This window comes from Brachypodium distachyon, chromosome 3 (assembly GCF_000005505.3).
Source record: "Brachypodium distachyon strain Bd21 chromosome 3, Brachypodium_distachyon_v3.0, whole genome shotgun sequence".
NCBI classification, from domain to species: Eukaryota; Viridiplantae; Streptophyta; class Magnoliopsida; order Poales; family Poaceae; genus Brachypodium; species Brachypodium distachyon.
In genome coordinates, this window is record NC_016133.3 from 41,179,930 (window position 1) to 41,197,306 (window position 17,377).

The 17,377-nt window shown below is 43.5% G+C and overlaps 1 protein-coding gene and 1 long non-coding RNA gene across 2 annotated transcripts; one reads left to right on the top strand and one right to left on the bottom strand.

Moving 5' to 3' along the window:
- Positions 1-2,411: 2,411 nt before the first annotated feature.
- On the bottom strand, positions 2,412-3,690 carry LOC112272029. The gene is made up of 2 exons (XR_002965705.1): positions 3,513-3,690; positions 2,412-2,594 (listed from the first exon to the last, which is right to left on the bottom strand). It is a non-coding gene; the product is annotated as an uncharacterized LOC112272029 (long non-coding RNA).
- A 10,420-nt stretch (positions 3,691-14,110) lies between these two features.
- On the top strand, positions 14,111-17,193 carry LOC100827803 (protein NRT1/ PTR FAMILY 8.3). Its single transcript, XM_003574637.4, has 5 exons — positions 14,111-14,397; positions 14,580-14,682; positions 14,759-14,976; positions 15,058-15,584; positions 16,096-17,193. The coding sequence occupies exons 1-5, from the start codon at positions 14,344-14,346 to the stop codon at positions 16,922-16,924; spliced, it is 1,731 nt and encodes a 576-aa protein (XP_003574685.1). The 5' UTR covers positions 14,111-14,343; the 3' UTR covers positions 16,925-17,193.
- The last annotated feature ends 184 nt before the right edge of the window (positions 17,194-17,377 follow it).

The window sequence follows — 17,377 nt, forward strand, 5'->3', positions numbered from 1 at the left end:
GACGCTTAAGAATGTAGCAGCTAGCAGTTCTTCTTATTTTGTCCCGTCGTTCTTGGTAAATTGGTTAGATATCTCGGAATAACGTTTTACAGCGGGGAAAAAAAACACAAGTGGTTGATTCGAAGGACCATATATGACAGGGCAGAATCGACATGTGGGTGTACGTAGCACGAAGAAGATGGCATTATGGCAGGACCGCAAGGAAGATGCGCCCCAGATCGACCCAGCATCCATTTTTCTTGTGCACGCCTGCACGGAGAGCAGAGCAACTCTGTGGTGTTGCTTCACTGTACGTATCGCGTTATCATGGAAAATCGGTACTAGGCGTCCCATGATGTACACCAGACACCGGACAGTGCATGTACCCCACCAGTAATTGAGCGTAACTCCAAATTTTTTTATGATACATAATTTGTTTTGTTTAGACAAGCCTTTGCCGACAATTACTCCATAAAATTATGGCTTACGTGATATATGTATTTCTGATGAGTGTAATGGTGTTAATTTTACGTTGCATAAATTGTATACTAATTATCTATTTGACGGTGCAAAATTGGTTTTCATGCATTCTTGATTTTTTTTTGCTTTTCATAAAATAAAACACACCTTGTAGAAAGAAATTAAGGGAAAAAGTATTGGAATATGGAGTTTTTTGTTTTAGAGGTAACAAAGATGAAAAAATACTCGCACCATCCTAAAATAACTGACATTGATTTATATAAGAATCTATACAGATTCATGTCACTTATTTTAGGACAGAGGAAGTATATTAAATATAACGGCTTAAAATGAACAAGCGACTGAAACAAGAGACTATAGAAGAACTAGAGAGGGCTCCAGCCTAGTCTTGACACGCCAAATTTAGGCACACTATAGCTTTTATGCGAGTCTTTGGTAGGTTGTGATATACACCTATGTGATTTACCGCATTTTATTATATATCCTTTTAGTCTATTTTTGTTTGTACATAAAGTTTTTTACGGACAAAATAAGCTAAGGAGATAACATGCTACTTAGCTTATTTACATTTCTATGCGATTGACCTGTATAACCAGTAATTCAATCTTCCACCAATCTATCCTCATCTCTGCCTCCCCCTAACCTAAGGACAGTCATGATGGTCCATGATGTATATAAAACATGCCATCTCAGCAAAAATCTAATTGGCCACCGTATTTAATGAAAAACGAAAGGGGCACCATATTCTAATCTAGATACAACTCTTAGTGCATAAGCATAAGCCAAGTCAATCCACGAATTCTCTCTCAGAAACACATTGAATGAGTGTTTACTTATGTACATCATTAAGATACAAGTCAATGGAGTAGTTGTGTCTAATTATACGTTTAATGCATATAATACGGCTAATATGCGATGCATTGGGAGTGTCCTGACATGACGTAACGCTAAAACTGCTTGTATATGAAAATCAAGAATACGATGAGCAGTTAGGTTTTGGGATCTAAATGTTAAGAAAACTTACAAGGAATACATGTGCAAGCAAAATGAAACAGATGTACCGTAGTATTAACATGACGAGTAAATTACACAAAGACACATGTCTAGCAGCTCACGAACCCAAAGGCTTTGAAACTAATACCCTAGTCCTAGACTAACGAGTAACAAGAAACCCGAAAATCACATGTTTTCACCAAGTTAATGATTCGGACCCACACGTCATACTCAGGAGTCTACCTTTTGTATCTATTCTTCTAACCAATCGGCTTTAGCCGAGTTGCGAGCCCAGCCATGAAGGCGGGCCTAGAGCAATTTCGTCGACGTTCATGGCGGGCTCGACCTCGCCGACTCGCTCGTGGGTGAGACTAGCTCCCAGTGCATGAGATACGTGAGAGCGCGGACTCGACCTCGCCGACTAATAGAGAAATTTGACAAAATGCCACACCTTTCTTTAGTCTTTGCTCCAAATGCACACCTTTCCTTTTGTTAGACAAAATGACACATTTTTCTTTGAAACTTTGACAAAATAGCATTTTTTGTTTTTTAATAACTTTTCCATCATGGCCCACATGTCAGATTTTTCACGACGAATTGCGCGTGCCCATTCTGTGCTTGATCGATCTCATTTCCTGATTGATCGATCCATCTTCTCAAACCCCCATTGGAACCAGCGATGTAGCATGTTGATCAATCTGCTCCGCTGCCTGCTGTAGCATGTAGCCTGTAGTGCTGTAGGTTGTTGCTGCTGATTGTTTACCATGGCCTACTATAAAGCGCAGCAGCGGCGGCGGCGGCCGGTCCGACGACGCGGTCGCGGAGAGCGTCACGCGGTCACGGTGGATGGGGAGTATGTGAGCGGCAGCGGCGGAAAAGAACAAGGCAGCGCGACCTAGGAAACACAGATACACGGATACGTATCTGATACGTGATACGGGGATACCGCGATACGTCAATTTTTGAAAAACATAGATACGGGGATACGTTTCTATATATATGTTAAATAATTTTTTTTACAAAGAGTAAAGATTTTTATATGAGAAGCAGCCAAAAATTGTACTGCATTGCGAGATTCTTGCCTAGTTCCTACGGTGCTGTGGCTCCCAATTGAAGCTGGCACTCTTCTTGCCGTGGCTGACCTGGACAGAGAAGGGAACCAGAGAAGAGAAGTCAAGAAATAAATAAGCAATTCCATTTGAACAGAGAAGGGAGATGGGTGTAGGATAGACCGATGGCCAATGGGCTTCTTTTGGTGTTTAGTTTCCCGTATCCCACAAGTATCGGAAAGTATCCCTCGCATATCGAATATTTTTAAAAAAATTTAAATCGAAAAATTATCCGGTACGGGCAAAATACGTATCAGGGAGTATCCGGGCGTATCCCGTATCCATGCAGTATCCGTGTTTCCTAGGCGGCGACGAAGTCTCTGTTTGTATCGATCTCAGGTATGAGACGATCAATCGGCTCGATCAGGAGATTAGAATCGATCAGCAGTTCACCACTGAAGGAGCAAGGACAATTTCGTCCTAAAAAATATCTGCCACGTGGGCACGATGAAAAAAGTGATTAAAAAATAGAAAATGCTATTTTGTCAAAATACCAAATGGCATTTTGTCAAATTTCTCGGACTAACAGTAGCTTGGGGAGAGGGTCTTGGGGTCTTGGGGAAGACGAAGTGCTCGGGGAGTTGTGCTGGTGCCGGAGTTGGGGAAGAAAAGCTTGAGGGGCCGGCTGTGGGAGGGGGAGGCGGCGGCGGTAGGGGCAGGGGCAGCGGAGACGGCGGCAAGGGCAGCCCGTGTCCGCGGAGGCGGCAGGGACAGGCCGCAGGCGGCGGCGGGGGAAGCTTCGCCTCGCGTGAGAGGCCGCCGAAATTCCGGCCGCCCGCGCCCAGCCGCCGCCGCAATTCCAGCCGGCCACGCCGAGCGTCCGCGGGTTGAGTATAGCTTGCTAACTGCATGTGGGTGGTGCGCTTGTGGAGCAAACGAGGACTAGCCGCCTGCCGGCATGCATGGTCGTTACGAGTGGTGGACTTGGGGATGGATGAGGCCGGAGGTTACCTGAGGCATGGATTTGGAGAATTTTTTTTGAGACCCATGGATTTGGGGATCTTCTTGCGGGAGTAGGGATGATTGGTGTCCAGAGGTTGAAGATGAGGGTCGGCTCAAGACGATGGCCAACAGACTTGAGCAAGAAAAATGGATTGTGAGGATGACATGTGGGCCTGAGTCACTTACTTGGCTAACTATGTGATTTTTGGTTTTTTTTGTTACTCATTAATGTTTGAATCAGTTAAAATTACTTGTGTTCATGATTTTTTGTTACAAGAACGTCAAACATGTGTTTCTGTGTAATTTACTCTTAACATGACCCACGCGTCACACATGGACGGATGTTTTTCTAATGTGTAACACTTATGTATCTTTTATCGTGACATCATAACCAAGATTTAATTGCGAAAAAAAGATAGCGCTCTTAGCGATAGAAACAATTTTAGTTCTGAGCTAAACTTTGTTTTAGGGGAGCTTTGAGCTACACTATTGCATTTTTTTTCTAGAGGAGCTCTGAACGGCCATGGCCTTTTTGTTTTTATTTTGAGAATCACCTGGCTTTTTTTTCTTTTAACTACCATTGCACGATAATGGGCCGGCCCAGACGGGGTACGCTGAAGGGGGGTAGAGTTTGCAGCCCCACGATGGCCCGTGGGATGTAGCGACACGCGTCGAATCGGCCGGGCAGCGAGCGCCACCACCCACTCGTCGATCGGTCGTCCTCGTCCGGTCCGACCACCGCGCGCCACCGCCGGCGCACCGCGCGTTCCTTCCCCTAACAATAGCCGGCTCGTCCTGCATATAAACGCCACGGCCCTCACAGCTTCAGACACAAGCAATCAAAGCAAGCAGCAAGCACATCTCTCGCATCTTCGCAAGCTTTCAGCCTTCAGCCACACACTCTCTCTCGCCGCCCTCCTCCGGGAATAACCAAGCCACACCAGAAGCAATGGCCCGCGCCATGTTCGTCCTCGCGCTCCTCCTGGCCGCCGTCGCGGTGGCGCCGTTCGCGCAGGCGCGGAACGTCGTCACGGAGAAGAAGGGCGACTCCGAATCGTCCGAGGCGCCCGCGCCGGCCGCCGACGCGCCCGCCGAGGGGCCCGAGGGCCCGGCCTCCTCACCGGAGCCCTCCGCCGCCGACGCCCCCGAGCCGTCCGCCTCCGACTGAGCTGCCCCCGCACCGGACGCCCGCCCGGACAGAGATCGCTCCCACGAGTGGATCCGTCCAGGGGGGGACGACGGCGCAACGGAGCTCTTTCTTTTTCTTTCGTCGGAATAACTAATGCGTGCATATTTGAGCTTTTCTTTTTCTTCATGCCGGTTCTTTTTGTTTGGTTGAGATTTTATTTTCCTGCTTTTGGATTGACCGATGCCATGTATACTTTCTCATGGAGCGATATTCTGAATGAAGCATGACATTGGCTGTTGCTCGAATAATTAATCAGTTATAGATATGTTTCTAAGCATGATTCAGATATGTAAATGTGGCATTTTGGCATGAATTAATTATCGGTTTTGCTATTTCTAAGACGACTGAGAAATAACTATTTCTAAGGTGACACTAACAACTATCCGGCACAATCACTGAAATTCGTGCAAGATTCATATAAGTATAAAATGATAATAAAATTTTAATTAGATGGCTATGATTGTCGACTGAAAAATAGACACTCTAATTAATTATCATCTGCGAATTTCATTTTTCCCCAAGTTACGCTCACACCGGCTAATTAAGTTGCTTGTGGCTCAAGTTCAAAAAAAAAAGAGTCGCAAGTTATTCCGTGTCCGCCTACAACTAGAACTCATGGCGACATTCAGAAAAGATACCCGTGAGTTACGTACTCTTTGAAGAAAATGACACTTTGAAAATATATTTAGTCAGATTTTGGAACTTTGACCGTCGATGTTGTTTTAAATATTTGGAGTAGGAACTTGAAATATCATATGCATACAGCTGGCTCAAAGAGTAATTGTGTCACCTTTTTTCCGTCCGGTATTACAAATATACAATGATAGGAACACTAATGTGATGAAAGTTACAACCTAAATGACGCTTTCATGATAGAAACTATATTCCGTTGTACTTTCTTAATGTAGGCTAATGTAGGGTCACTAACATGTGGCGTCACTTGTCACTACTGGAAAAACGGGCGTTGCCGGAGGCCCAAAACCTCTGGCAAAAGCTTATTTGCCTTCGGCAAAGGTTTTGCCGACGGCTTTCTGTCGGGGCCTCCGGCAAAGGTCGTCGGTACCAAGACCTGCCGGTAAAGGCTTCTTTGCCGGAGGCTTTTTCACGGGCCCTTCAGCAAAGCCTTTGTCGGAGGCTTTTTACAGCTCCCGGCAAAGAAACGTATCTGACGGCAAGAAACGGCACGGCATGGCTTTGCCGACGGCCAACCTTCAGCAAAGAAACTCCAAACAAAAAAAAAAAGAAATACCAGACTCAACAATTTCTTTGCCGTAGAATACAGCCGTCGGCAAAGAAAATAAAATGTACTAAAAAAAATGAATGCTGCCAGTTGGCCGCTGCTGCAGATTGCGCTTGCAGGCCGCTGCTGCTGCTTGCCGGCCGTCGCTGTTGCGCTGCTTGCCGGCCGCCACCACTGCTCCTCACCCCGCATCCCCCGAGCCACTCCTCCTCGCCATTCCTCCTCGTGCCGCCACAGCTTCTGGCAGAAGAAAGAGAGGAGGTAACAAGAGGGAGGGAGAGCGGAGGGAACTGGCTGCACGCGCTGCTCCTGCCCAGCCCGTCGCACACCGCCAAGCCTCACCAGACGCCGCGTACTGCTGCCCTCGCCGCGCGCCGTCGCGTCCCGCTGCTGCCGCTCGGCCTGGTGGCTCGCCTGCCGCCTCCGGCTACCTGTGCCTCATCCCGCCGCGCGCCGCACCTGGAGGAAGAACGGAGGAGGGAGAGAGAGAGAGATAGAGAGAGAGAGAGGCGGAGGACCGGCTGTGCTGCAGAGGTCGCCGGTGTGGGGATTAATGCGGACAGAGAGGAGATAAGAGAGAAAGCAAAGAGATAAGGTTGTGGGAGATAAGTCAGGAAGATAAGAGGAGAGGAGAGAGATGAGCGGCTCAGATCAAGCAATGTCACCGATCCGTGGCGCGGTTACGCGGATCGGTGACATGGCAAATATGCCTTTTCCGGAGGCTAGGCTAGGCCTCCGGCAAAGGCATATTTTTGGGGGGTTTTCGTTTGTATACTTAGCAAATATTTTTTCTAGTTTAATTTTATTATTTTCACTTGTAATTTTTATTCCATGTTTACATACCAATGAACTGACACCACGCCAAAAATCATTAATTGTCGATAAAGTTTAGGTATTATTTCATTTTTCTTTATTAAACGGTTTTAGTAAATGATAAATATTTTTTTTACATATAATGTGGTGATTTTAATTCACATTACTCATAATTAATGTCAAATTAAACCATGGGAAAATTTTCAACTCAAAACGTGGACAAATCTTTAGGAAATTTGGTTTGGGATTCAAATTTGGAGATTTACTTTCAAGATCGTGCAATTTGTGAAGAAAAAAGCCTTTCAGTTCTGTGTATTGATTTGTAATTTTGATCCCAACCTTATATACACATAATATGACTCCACTACAAAAATTGCTATTTTTTTACAAAGTTTTAGTATTGTTGAATTTGTTCTATAAAACGGCTCTAAAAAATGATAAATAATTATTTTTACATAAATGTTGGTGGATTTAATTCACATTACTCATCATTAAAACTAAATGAAACCATACTAAAATAATCAACTCAAAAAGTGAAAAATATATTGCAAAACTTAGTTCGGGTCTCAAATTAGACGTTTGAGCGCTAAGTTCGAGAACTTATACGAAGATGTTGCAATTTGTGAAGCATGTACCATTTTGTTTTTGCATATGAACCTTTATTTTTTATCCCAAGTTTGTATACCCACAAAACGACACCATACCAAAATTTGTTCTTTTTTGACCATGTTTTAGTATTATTTCAAGTTTTCCTATTAAACGGCTCTAAAAAATGATAAGTAATTATATTTACATAAAATGTGGTGATTTTAATTCATATTACTAGTCATTAATGAAAAATGAAATCACAATAAAAGTTTCAACTCAAGAACGGGTCAAATTAATGCAATGCCTTGTTCGGGATTCAAATTTGGAGCTTCATTCTCGAGATCATGTATTTTGTGAAGTATGTACTATTTTAGTTTTGTGTATCAACTTGAAATTTTTATCCCAGTGTTATAAACCTATAACGTGGTACCATGCCAAAAATTGTGAATTTTTGACAAATTTTTAGTATTTCTTCATTTTCTCTATTAAACGGCTCTACAAAATGATAAATAATTTTTTTTACATAAAAAGTTATGATTTTATTTCACATTACTGGTCATTAATGCCAAATAAAAGTACAGTAAAAATTTCAACTCAAAAAGTGATGGTTTAAATTATAATTTGAAACAAGAGAGAAATGAACACAAAAGGGAAAAAAACAGACAAAATTCTTTGCCGGAGGCTTTTTTTGCGTGGCCTTCAGCACAGGGCCCTCCGCTCACGGCGCCGTTAGCCACCGTCGGCAAGTCCACGTGCTCACCTTTTTTGCCGGGGGCTTTTTTTATTCTTTGCCGAAGGCTTTTCTTTGCTGGAGGCTTTTGGTATTCTTTGTCGGAGGCCTTTTTATTTTGCTTCTTTGCCGGAGGCCCGAGAAAAAGCCTCCAGCAAAGGCCCATGCCTCCGGCAAAGTGAGTTTTTCCCGTAGTGTGTCAGGGACTCCACATTAACACGTAGAACGTCAAAGGATCGCAATTTGAAAGTTGGATGATCAGAATGGGAACAAATATTGTCACATTGCCTTGTGTGACCTGAGGGTATAGTGGTAATGTTGCTACGCGTGGAGCCAAATTCATGCTAAACCGCAAAGATCATCGGTCATCGCACGTTGTCTCCCCCAAATGCGGAGAGAGTGTGGATTGATACAAGTTTTTGTTGCATTGCGCTTAATTTGGTGATGGTGATTACAATCGGGACTAATCCGAATTGAAGAAAATAGTTACACACAAAAAAAGTACCTAGCTAGGTAATTAGTTACTCCATCCGTTTCTAAATATAATAAGTTCTAACTTTGTTCGAAGTAAAATTTCTTCAAGTTTGACCAAGTTTATAGAAAATATAATAAAATCAACTTATCAAATAAGTATATTATGAAAAAAATATAACGAAAAATTTAATAAAATTAATTTGAAGTTCTAGATGTTGGTGATTTTTCTATAAACTTTATCAAACTAAGAAAATAATGGATTTAAGACAAAGTTAGGACTTTTTATATGTAGCAACAGAAGGACTAACTGATGGAAGGGTGCTGGAAACAAACATCGGTGATACAGATAATCCATATCCCTGCAATGAGATCCAGTGCTTATACTCTGTTTAGAACGGCCATAGTTCGTAAAAGGCGATTTTTCCAAGAAACAAAGTGCTTGCCAGAAGAAACATAAGTCAAGCGTAACCATGTAACCAGGCATGCATGATGTTCTTATTCTGTCCCATGTCCAATCTATGAAGACACCAAAAAATAGCCTCTCAACGCGCATAGCCAAGAACCATACCAACCTTATTAGCTCTACACACGTCCATCAATTTCTCGCCTCCTTCCCTCCTCCAATTCCAAACTCTATATAAATCACCACCTCCATCACCGCCGACCACCAAATCGATCCCTGCATCACGTACGGCTCACCGCAAATCGAACAGCAATTACTCACAAAACCAGGCAGAAACAAAGAAATGGCTCGAGGCCTCGGCGTCGCGACGCTGCTGCTGCTGCTCGGCGCTTTGGCATTCGCCTCGGCGATAGAGCTCAAGGCCGACGACGGGGACGCTTACAAAGACGCTCCCGCTCCGGCCCCCGCGGAGGGCCCCGGCGGGGTCGAGATGGTGGAGTTTGTCATCAAGCACCCCTTCCCGGCTTCCAGCCTGCAGGCCGGCGGCTACAAGAAGTCCGGCCGCGACGACGGGCTCCCCGTCGACCCCACGCCCGACGGCCTCCCCGTCGATCCCACGCCGGACGGCCAGCTGTGATTTGCCCCGTAGAATATGTGGCAATAATAAGCTTACTTCCCGTCCAACAAAAGATATTTAGATGTATGTAGACATGACTTAGTATATAAATGCATTCAAATTTAGTCAAAGTTGAGACATCATTTGTTGGACGGAGGAATATTTAATTTTGGATTGATTGCACGTACTTCTCTTCCAGTGTAATGGATTCATGGAGTATATAAGCTTAGTTAATTTGGTTGGGTCCATGTGAAAGAGAAAAGAAAGTGAAGAACTGTACATGGATGGATAGATTCCAGCTGCTAAACTTCGGGGCATAAATGATCACGTAAATGCCACCCGGAAAGTTTTCTTATAAAAAAATTACAACGTTGATGCACCATGCGTTTACCATGTCTTAAAATTTTCAGACCTAAGTAAGATTCACAGATCAAGAAACAAGATTGGCGAGTTAGGCTGTGAAAAATGTCAATATATACTCTTCGATTTCATATATATTTTTTTGAGAAAAAACTCTTCGATTTCATAGGTGATTAGCAAATTAGGCCGCGCCCATGCCGTGCTGGCTGCGGCCCATCATTTCTGTGCCGTGCGTGCCACGCCGGCCCACATGTATCTAAGGAGAAAAAGCCCAACCCACTAGATGTCTCGTTTCTGGCCTAGCCATGCCGGGTCGGCAAGAAATATCCAGCCCGATGGGAGCAGGCAAGCGGCAAAGCCCCGTCCGTCCCTCGGTTTCCAGCTCCCGCCATGTTGGCTCTTCCGATCAAAATTGCCTTCCGATCAAAATCATAAGACCCAAACATTTCACTGGATAACCGCCCTCTAGCCCACGCCCGCCCTCTAGCCGTCCAGCAGCAAATTTTTCATAAACCCCCGCAGCCGAACGTATCTCTTCCAACACGCCCGTCCTATATTTATTTTTTCAAGAAAATATAGTCGATTGGCATTTGATTAGGAATAAGAGTTTAAATAATTACAAGCGGTGACAACACAAAAAGAGTCAAGGGGCAACAATTCGCAGCAGCAACAACAGCCTGTACTAATCGCCTCGCACAACACCTAGTCGCCACTAGCACCGTCGCTTAGCTGGGAAATACGTCTCCGACATCATTTCACGTGTGTCTGCGAGTGGGCCCGACCTATTAGAATGGTGTCAAAATCTTAAATGGGGTAAAATATGAAAATTTTGGTGCTAAATGGGGTAAAATTAGAGAATTTTCATTAAATGGGGTAATTGCTGTCAAGAATTTTAAAGTTAGGGGTAAAAATTGGAATTTACACTCAGATAAGTAAGATGCAGTTTAAGGAACATAAATTAGAACGTAACCTTATCATTGTGGAAAACTCAGATTTAAAATTAAATCTTACATAGATGGAGCTTTTTTTTTTACATCGATCCTAATTGATAGAGTATAAATTAGACCGAACCAGAAGGTTGACGTTCGTCTAGGGACAGAATTAATGACGGCATCCGAGATACCTACTGTGCTAAAATTAATATGTCGATGCATCTCTGCAGACGATCTCAACGGAAGATTAGCACTTCTCTGCACCAACTACCGAGACAGACAGACAGACATGGCCACTGGATCAGAGCACACCTTTATGTACCTATATTGCCTTCTAAGAGAACTAGGTTTAATAATGGTTTATACCTAATGAAAAAGCTGAAGTAGCACTTTCAAGAATTGATAGACCTCAGAATTAATGGTTCACCTAATGATCTGCAAAGCTTCTTACTTTTTTCTCCAACTGAACAATTTCCTTTCAAGCCAATTCTGCTAAGGCGCGACCGTGCGTGCGACCGCAAAGCTGCGCGTACGGCTGAGTGGCATAGCAGTGCATCCATGCTAACTAGTACGTAGAGTATTTGTAGGAATTGAAACTTTGAAAAGTTGTAACTTTTAAACCGTGTACTCGATTTATGATCCGTTTCTAGGGTTAGATTTATCTCGACGAGATCTTCAAAATTAGATCTCATATTAATAGATTTTGATAACTTTTTTTCTACCGTAAAAGTTACCATGTGATAAGATACGAAGTTGTCACCCCATCAGTAATAAGTTACCGCTTGACAGCTTCATAGAAAATAGGGTGGTAACTTGTGCATTAAAGCTACCATCCAATAATATATAAAGTTACCACCACACTAATAATAAGTTACCATGGCAACTTCGTTCGCTGTAGGTGGCAATTTGTGCATCAAATTTACCATCAAAAAAATACATGAAGTTACCACCGGGCACTAATAATAAGTGACCATGGCAACTTCGAGCAGAATAGGATGGTAACTTGTCGTGTGGTAACAAAAGGTTCGAAAATAAGATGTCCGAGGGGGATGTAGTTTTGAAGCCCTCGGCGATATGAAGCTAACGGTGAAAATGGATTATGAATCGTACAAATGATTTGTGCTACAAAACATTTTGAAACTACAAAAATTAACTAGTATAAAAATAACAAGTACATGCCTAGATGCCTACCGATATCTCTAATCACACAATGTCTAATTGCTATGCATCTAATTTATGCATGCATGCATGCATTGTCTTTGTGTCCAGCACACCCATGCACATGTTGGCTAATCAAAACCGGTCGCGCTGGGGAACAAAATAAAGAACGGTCACGCATTATGTTTTAGGTTTGTGTTATTATAATACTCCGGGAGTGGCAATTTCTTAACCAACATAGAAATAGTTATTTCTAAGTAATGCATGTTTTTATAGCAGTAATGCTAATAATCCATTGACTTTTGATGTACTAAAACACATCTGCTTTCGATGGCATGCATATTTTTCAAATTAATTTCCACCTGGACACTAGAAATATTTGCATTTTACTTGCATCATCAAGTGAGTTGTGCTTCTCCAATAGGTAACGGGGCTGGTTACAGTTTGTTGGTCTACTGGTTTTACAATCAAACATATATTGATACCTACAAGATTTTCCTCTCTACGGATTTCCGTAGCAGCGCATGGGTTTCTTCGGGTATTTTCGACAGCCTTAGCAAGGGGTAAGAAACTAAGAATAACCAATAAAGTTGCTGAGTAGCCTTCGTCAATTATATGACTTATGGGCCTTATGGCAGTACCAAAAGGATTACTAGTGGAGTAGTACAACTTATTAGGCAGACATTGCACCTAGAAGGAACAATCAGTTAACCTAAAACAGATGTTTTCTTGGTGTATCCATGCCAAAAAATATTCGATAGCGAAACGCTACCATACAATATCGACCTATATAGACAGGTAGCTCATAGATAACCAATATAGACATATGCATGCACTTCTATGCTAATAAATTGGAGTCCACGTGTGCCCTTTGGGCTATCATTACTTTCCCTTTCCTTTTTCAATTGATGACCAAGCCTTCAGCTTTTCTCTTTGTTTTCGTCAGTTCACCATCATTATTAATCTATTTTTATGCAAATTATTTTGTTGGCTGCATTCAGCAAACACTCTTCAAAGAGTACTTACGCTCTTTCATCTCAAGCGGCAAATTATTGCACCGTCTGATTAGAGACTGATTAGAGCAAATACCTGATCCACTAATCAGCAAAAAATATAATTTATCAATGCAGCATATAAATTAATTAATCGCTAGGCAGATGGACTCGACCTTCCATGTTTTATCACATCTCTTTGTGTTAAGCAGAACCTCTTTCCTACGCAACTAATCCTTTCCTTAACGGTAATTGGATTCCCAGATCGCCAGCAGCACCGTTGATTGTCTTAGCAACAGTTTTTACCTGCTCCGTGATTCCAAGAGTATCTATGAGCTAGTACCTGTCAAGAGACGTTTTGACAAAGTAAGAATGTCAGGTCCACATATATACTGGTGGACAAGATAAAAAATAATCCACTATCATGCAATGCAAATGGAGGGATCGAGGTCTCCCGAAGATGGCAGACCAACTGTGAAAGAGACTGTTGCTTTGTAGAGACAAAGAGAGACGTGCTGTGGACCCCGGTTTGGATTTAGCGAATAAAGACAGCTCTTGCCTCTTTGGATATATGTGTGTACGTATATTATATAAATATATCACTTTGTTTTTTTACTTCATTAGTTATCATATCATACTCAAAGTGAATTGCACCAAAAAGATTCAACGTAGTACACTCTTTTTTGTTATATACAACACTTCTATTCCATTTTTACGTGTGCAAAAAGGTATATTGCAAAAAAACAGCAAATAAAAATGAGTTTTTTGCGCAACTCGTTCTGTAGTTCTTTGTGATTAGTATTAGAGTATGTGAAAAATGATGAAGCATAATACATGCGTCCAAAGGTGGGAGTACATATGCGAAAGTGGTTGGTTTCTTGTGGTGGAATCAGCCCACCCAGGTTCAAGTCTCCGACTTGACATGGGTGCTCACATTTTTTTGAATTTATTTCAGGACCTAACCGGCGTCTCAAGATGATGTGCCGGACCAGTCTCTCGGAGCAGGACCTAACCGGCGTCTCAAGATGATGTGTGCGTGGTTGCGAGCGTCTACGTCTGTACTGTGTTTCTTCAAAGAAAAAAAAAAGGTGGGAGTAGTGTGCGTGTGAGCGCGCGCGAGAGAGATATCCATCGTCTGTTCTAGCTAAAAACCTGGACTCAAAGAGTTCAGCCAACAGAAATGCAGCCACACAGTCTCTCTCTTGCTTAGAACTCTGTGCGTCTCTCTTTTAAAACACTTAGACATCAAGCAAAGAACAGAACATCAAACTAACTTTTTAGGTGCTTGCCTGCAAATTCCGGTGCTGCTGAGTAGCCCTCCTTCGGTTTCATCTTCCAGGCAGGCATGGAAGCAGCAGATGAGGAAAGGCCCCTGCTTCATGTCCAACCTTATCCTCAGGTATTATCTTCTCTTCTTTTCTCTTATGTCTTGATGACTGCATGATCATATGAGAGGGACAAAGAGAGGGCAGATATGCTGTCAAATAAGAACATAAGAGAGTAATTTTCAGTTCTTCTCAACTCCCTGCAAAAATTTACAGTCCCACATTCCAAACTTGATATTCTCGAATTGTACTGTAGGATGTAGGTTCAGAATATACCAGCGATGGGTCGGTTGATATCAACAAACAGCCTGCTCTGAAGCGAAACACAGGCAATTGGAGGGCATGCTCCATGATTTTAGGTACAACACAATTCATGTGAAGTGCCCCTGTTTTGCTCTTGTTTTCTGACAGGCTAAATACCCGAACACATCATAGGTGTTGAGTTCTGCGAATGCATGGCCTTCTTCGCTATCGCAAGGAATTTAGTAAGCTATCTCACCACTGTGCTCCACGAAAGCAAGGTCACTGCTGCGCGGAATGTCTCTGCCTGGGCCGGCACATGCTTCCTCACACCACTTATTGGAGCCTTCTTAGCAGACACTTATCTGGGAAGATACTTGACAATGGTTGTTTCGCTCCCTGTCTACTTCGTTGTAAGTACAACACAGCTAACCAGTCTGATTTGTATTGTCTGATACCTGCAACTCCGAAGTCTGAACACTTCCTTTTGTCAGGGAATGCTCGTTCTCACAGTTTCAGCATCAGTCCCAACATCTTACTACACTGGTGATGTTCACCGCACCGTCATCTACCTAGGAATCTATATTGCTGCACTTGGCAGCGGCGGTATCAAACCCTGTGCGTCAGCATTTGGGGCTGACCAATTTGATAGCGCTGACCCGATGGAGCTAGCGAAGAAGGCCTCATTCTTCAACTGGTACTACTTCTTGATCACCTTCAGCTCCCTTCTGTCAAGCACGGTGCTTGTTTGGTTGCAGGACAATGTTGGGTGGGGGATCAGCTTTGCAATCCCAGCAGTGCTCATGGCCTTGGGCCTCACAGTACTTGTTAGCGGCTCAAGGGTGTACAGGTTTAGGAAACTGAGAGTAAGCCCATTCACGAGTATTTGTCAGGTGGTCGTTGCAGCTGTCAGGAAGTGGCATGTGCAATTGCCGGATGATATCTCACTGTTGTATGAGCTAGCGAGTTCCTCGTTAACACCTGAAGCAAGTCACAAAATTCAACATACGAATCAATTCAGGTACTTCAATTATTGAAAATGAAAGTTGAGTTACAGTCTAAATTTGACATTTGAAAGCAGTTGACTTGCATTGAGCTTTTGTTAGCTAAATAAGCAGTTGTGTGCGTTGTCTTTCCATAGCTGTTAGGAATCGGTCTTCATGTGATCCGGTTTTTCCGTTTTTCTGTTTAGCACGAAGCCAGCGTCGTTGTACTGTGCCGTGCGTGTAGATCGCTCGGTCGTGGGATGGCACGATCACGTAGGGGAGTCTTTTCCGGAGCAGTTTCTTTCCGTTGAGAATAAATAGAACAAACGAAAAGCAGCAAGGAGTTGCGCTGCACAAAAATCTCCCGAGTCTCTCTGTGTGTTCGATCGTCTTCTGAATTTCATAGAGAGTTTAGCACTTGAGAGAAGTGAGAGCCACCATAGTCTACAGCTATGACATTTTACAACTGAAAAGTACAACGATGAACATGAAATGAACTATTGTATAAAATACTACCTCTTATAATTATGTAATTGTATTCTTCAGGTTCCTTGACAAGGCTGCCATTGTGCTGCCCCCGTCAGCCAAGACATTAATGGTGCCGCCAATGTGTCCGTGGAGGCTCTGCACAGTGACACAAGTTGAGGAGCTGAAGATACTGCTACGAATGTTCCCCGTCTGGGCATCCTTCGTGATCTTCTATGCAGTCGCTGGGCAGACGACATCGACATTTATCGAGCAGGGGATGGTCATGGACAACCGTGTTGGTCCTTTTGCAATCCCACCTGCCTCCCTCTCTATCATTAGTGTGTTCAGTGTACTTATCTGGGTCCCCGTCTACGAAACTGTGTTAGTGCCACTCGCACGGCGTTACACTGGCAAGGAAAAGGGATTCTCGCAGGCGCAGCGCCTTGGAATTGGCTTTGCACTGTCCACGCTGACCATGGTCTACTCAGCAGTGCTCGAGATGAAGAGGCTGGCAATGGCACAAGCCAGCGGCCTTGCCAACGAGAATGTGCCCACGAGAATGAGCATTCTGTGGCAAGGGCCATCATATGTTATGCTTGGTGCAGCTGAGGTTTTTGCCAGTATCGGCATGACGGAGTTCTTCTACGATCAGGCCCCATACTCCATGAAGAGCCTCTGTGCAGCGCTCGCGCAGCTTGCGATAGCGTCCGGAGCATACTTCAATACGATCATGTTTGCTGCTGTCGCAGTGGCCACGACACAGGGCGGGGCACCTGGGTGGATCCCAGACAACCTGAACGAAGGCCATTTGGACTATTTCTTCTGGATGATGGCCACTCTTAGCTTATTGAATCTGGCGCAATTTGTGCACAACTCCTTGCGGTTTAGAGTGAAGACAGCTTCTTGACCCGAAACAGGGGAGACTAGATAGTACCTTATATTTTTTTTATTGCAGTACTGTTGCTGCTTAACATATGTCATAATGACAGATAATAAGGTTTCTAAATTGACATGTTATCAATACATCGTCAAACTTGCATAGAAAAGTATTGTAGGTAAGGTGTCCAACAAAATGATAAGGGCAAAATGGATTTGAGGATAGCCTGGAACTGAAATTGCCCAAAGAGCTGGGTTCCAAAACTATGATTAACAATAGCAGCAGCAGCTTCAGAATTATTCATTTTCTAAAGAAGCTTCAGAAATATACATACGGGCTTATAAGAATCCTCCAGTTACCTGAGCATCAGATGCGACTTCCTCTGCCCATATTTCCTTGCATGGGCAAATCGCCGAACAGGTACCGTGCGTTCCATGGGAAGCGCAAACAACACCAGCAGATCGAAGAGCAACGCGGCAAGGG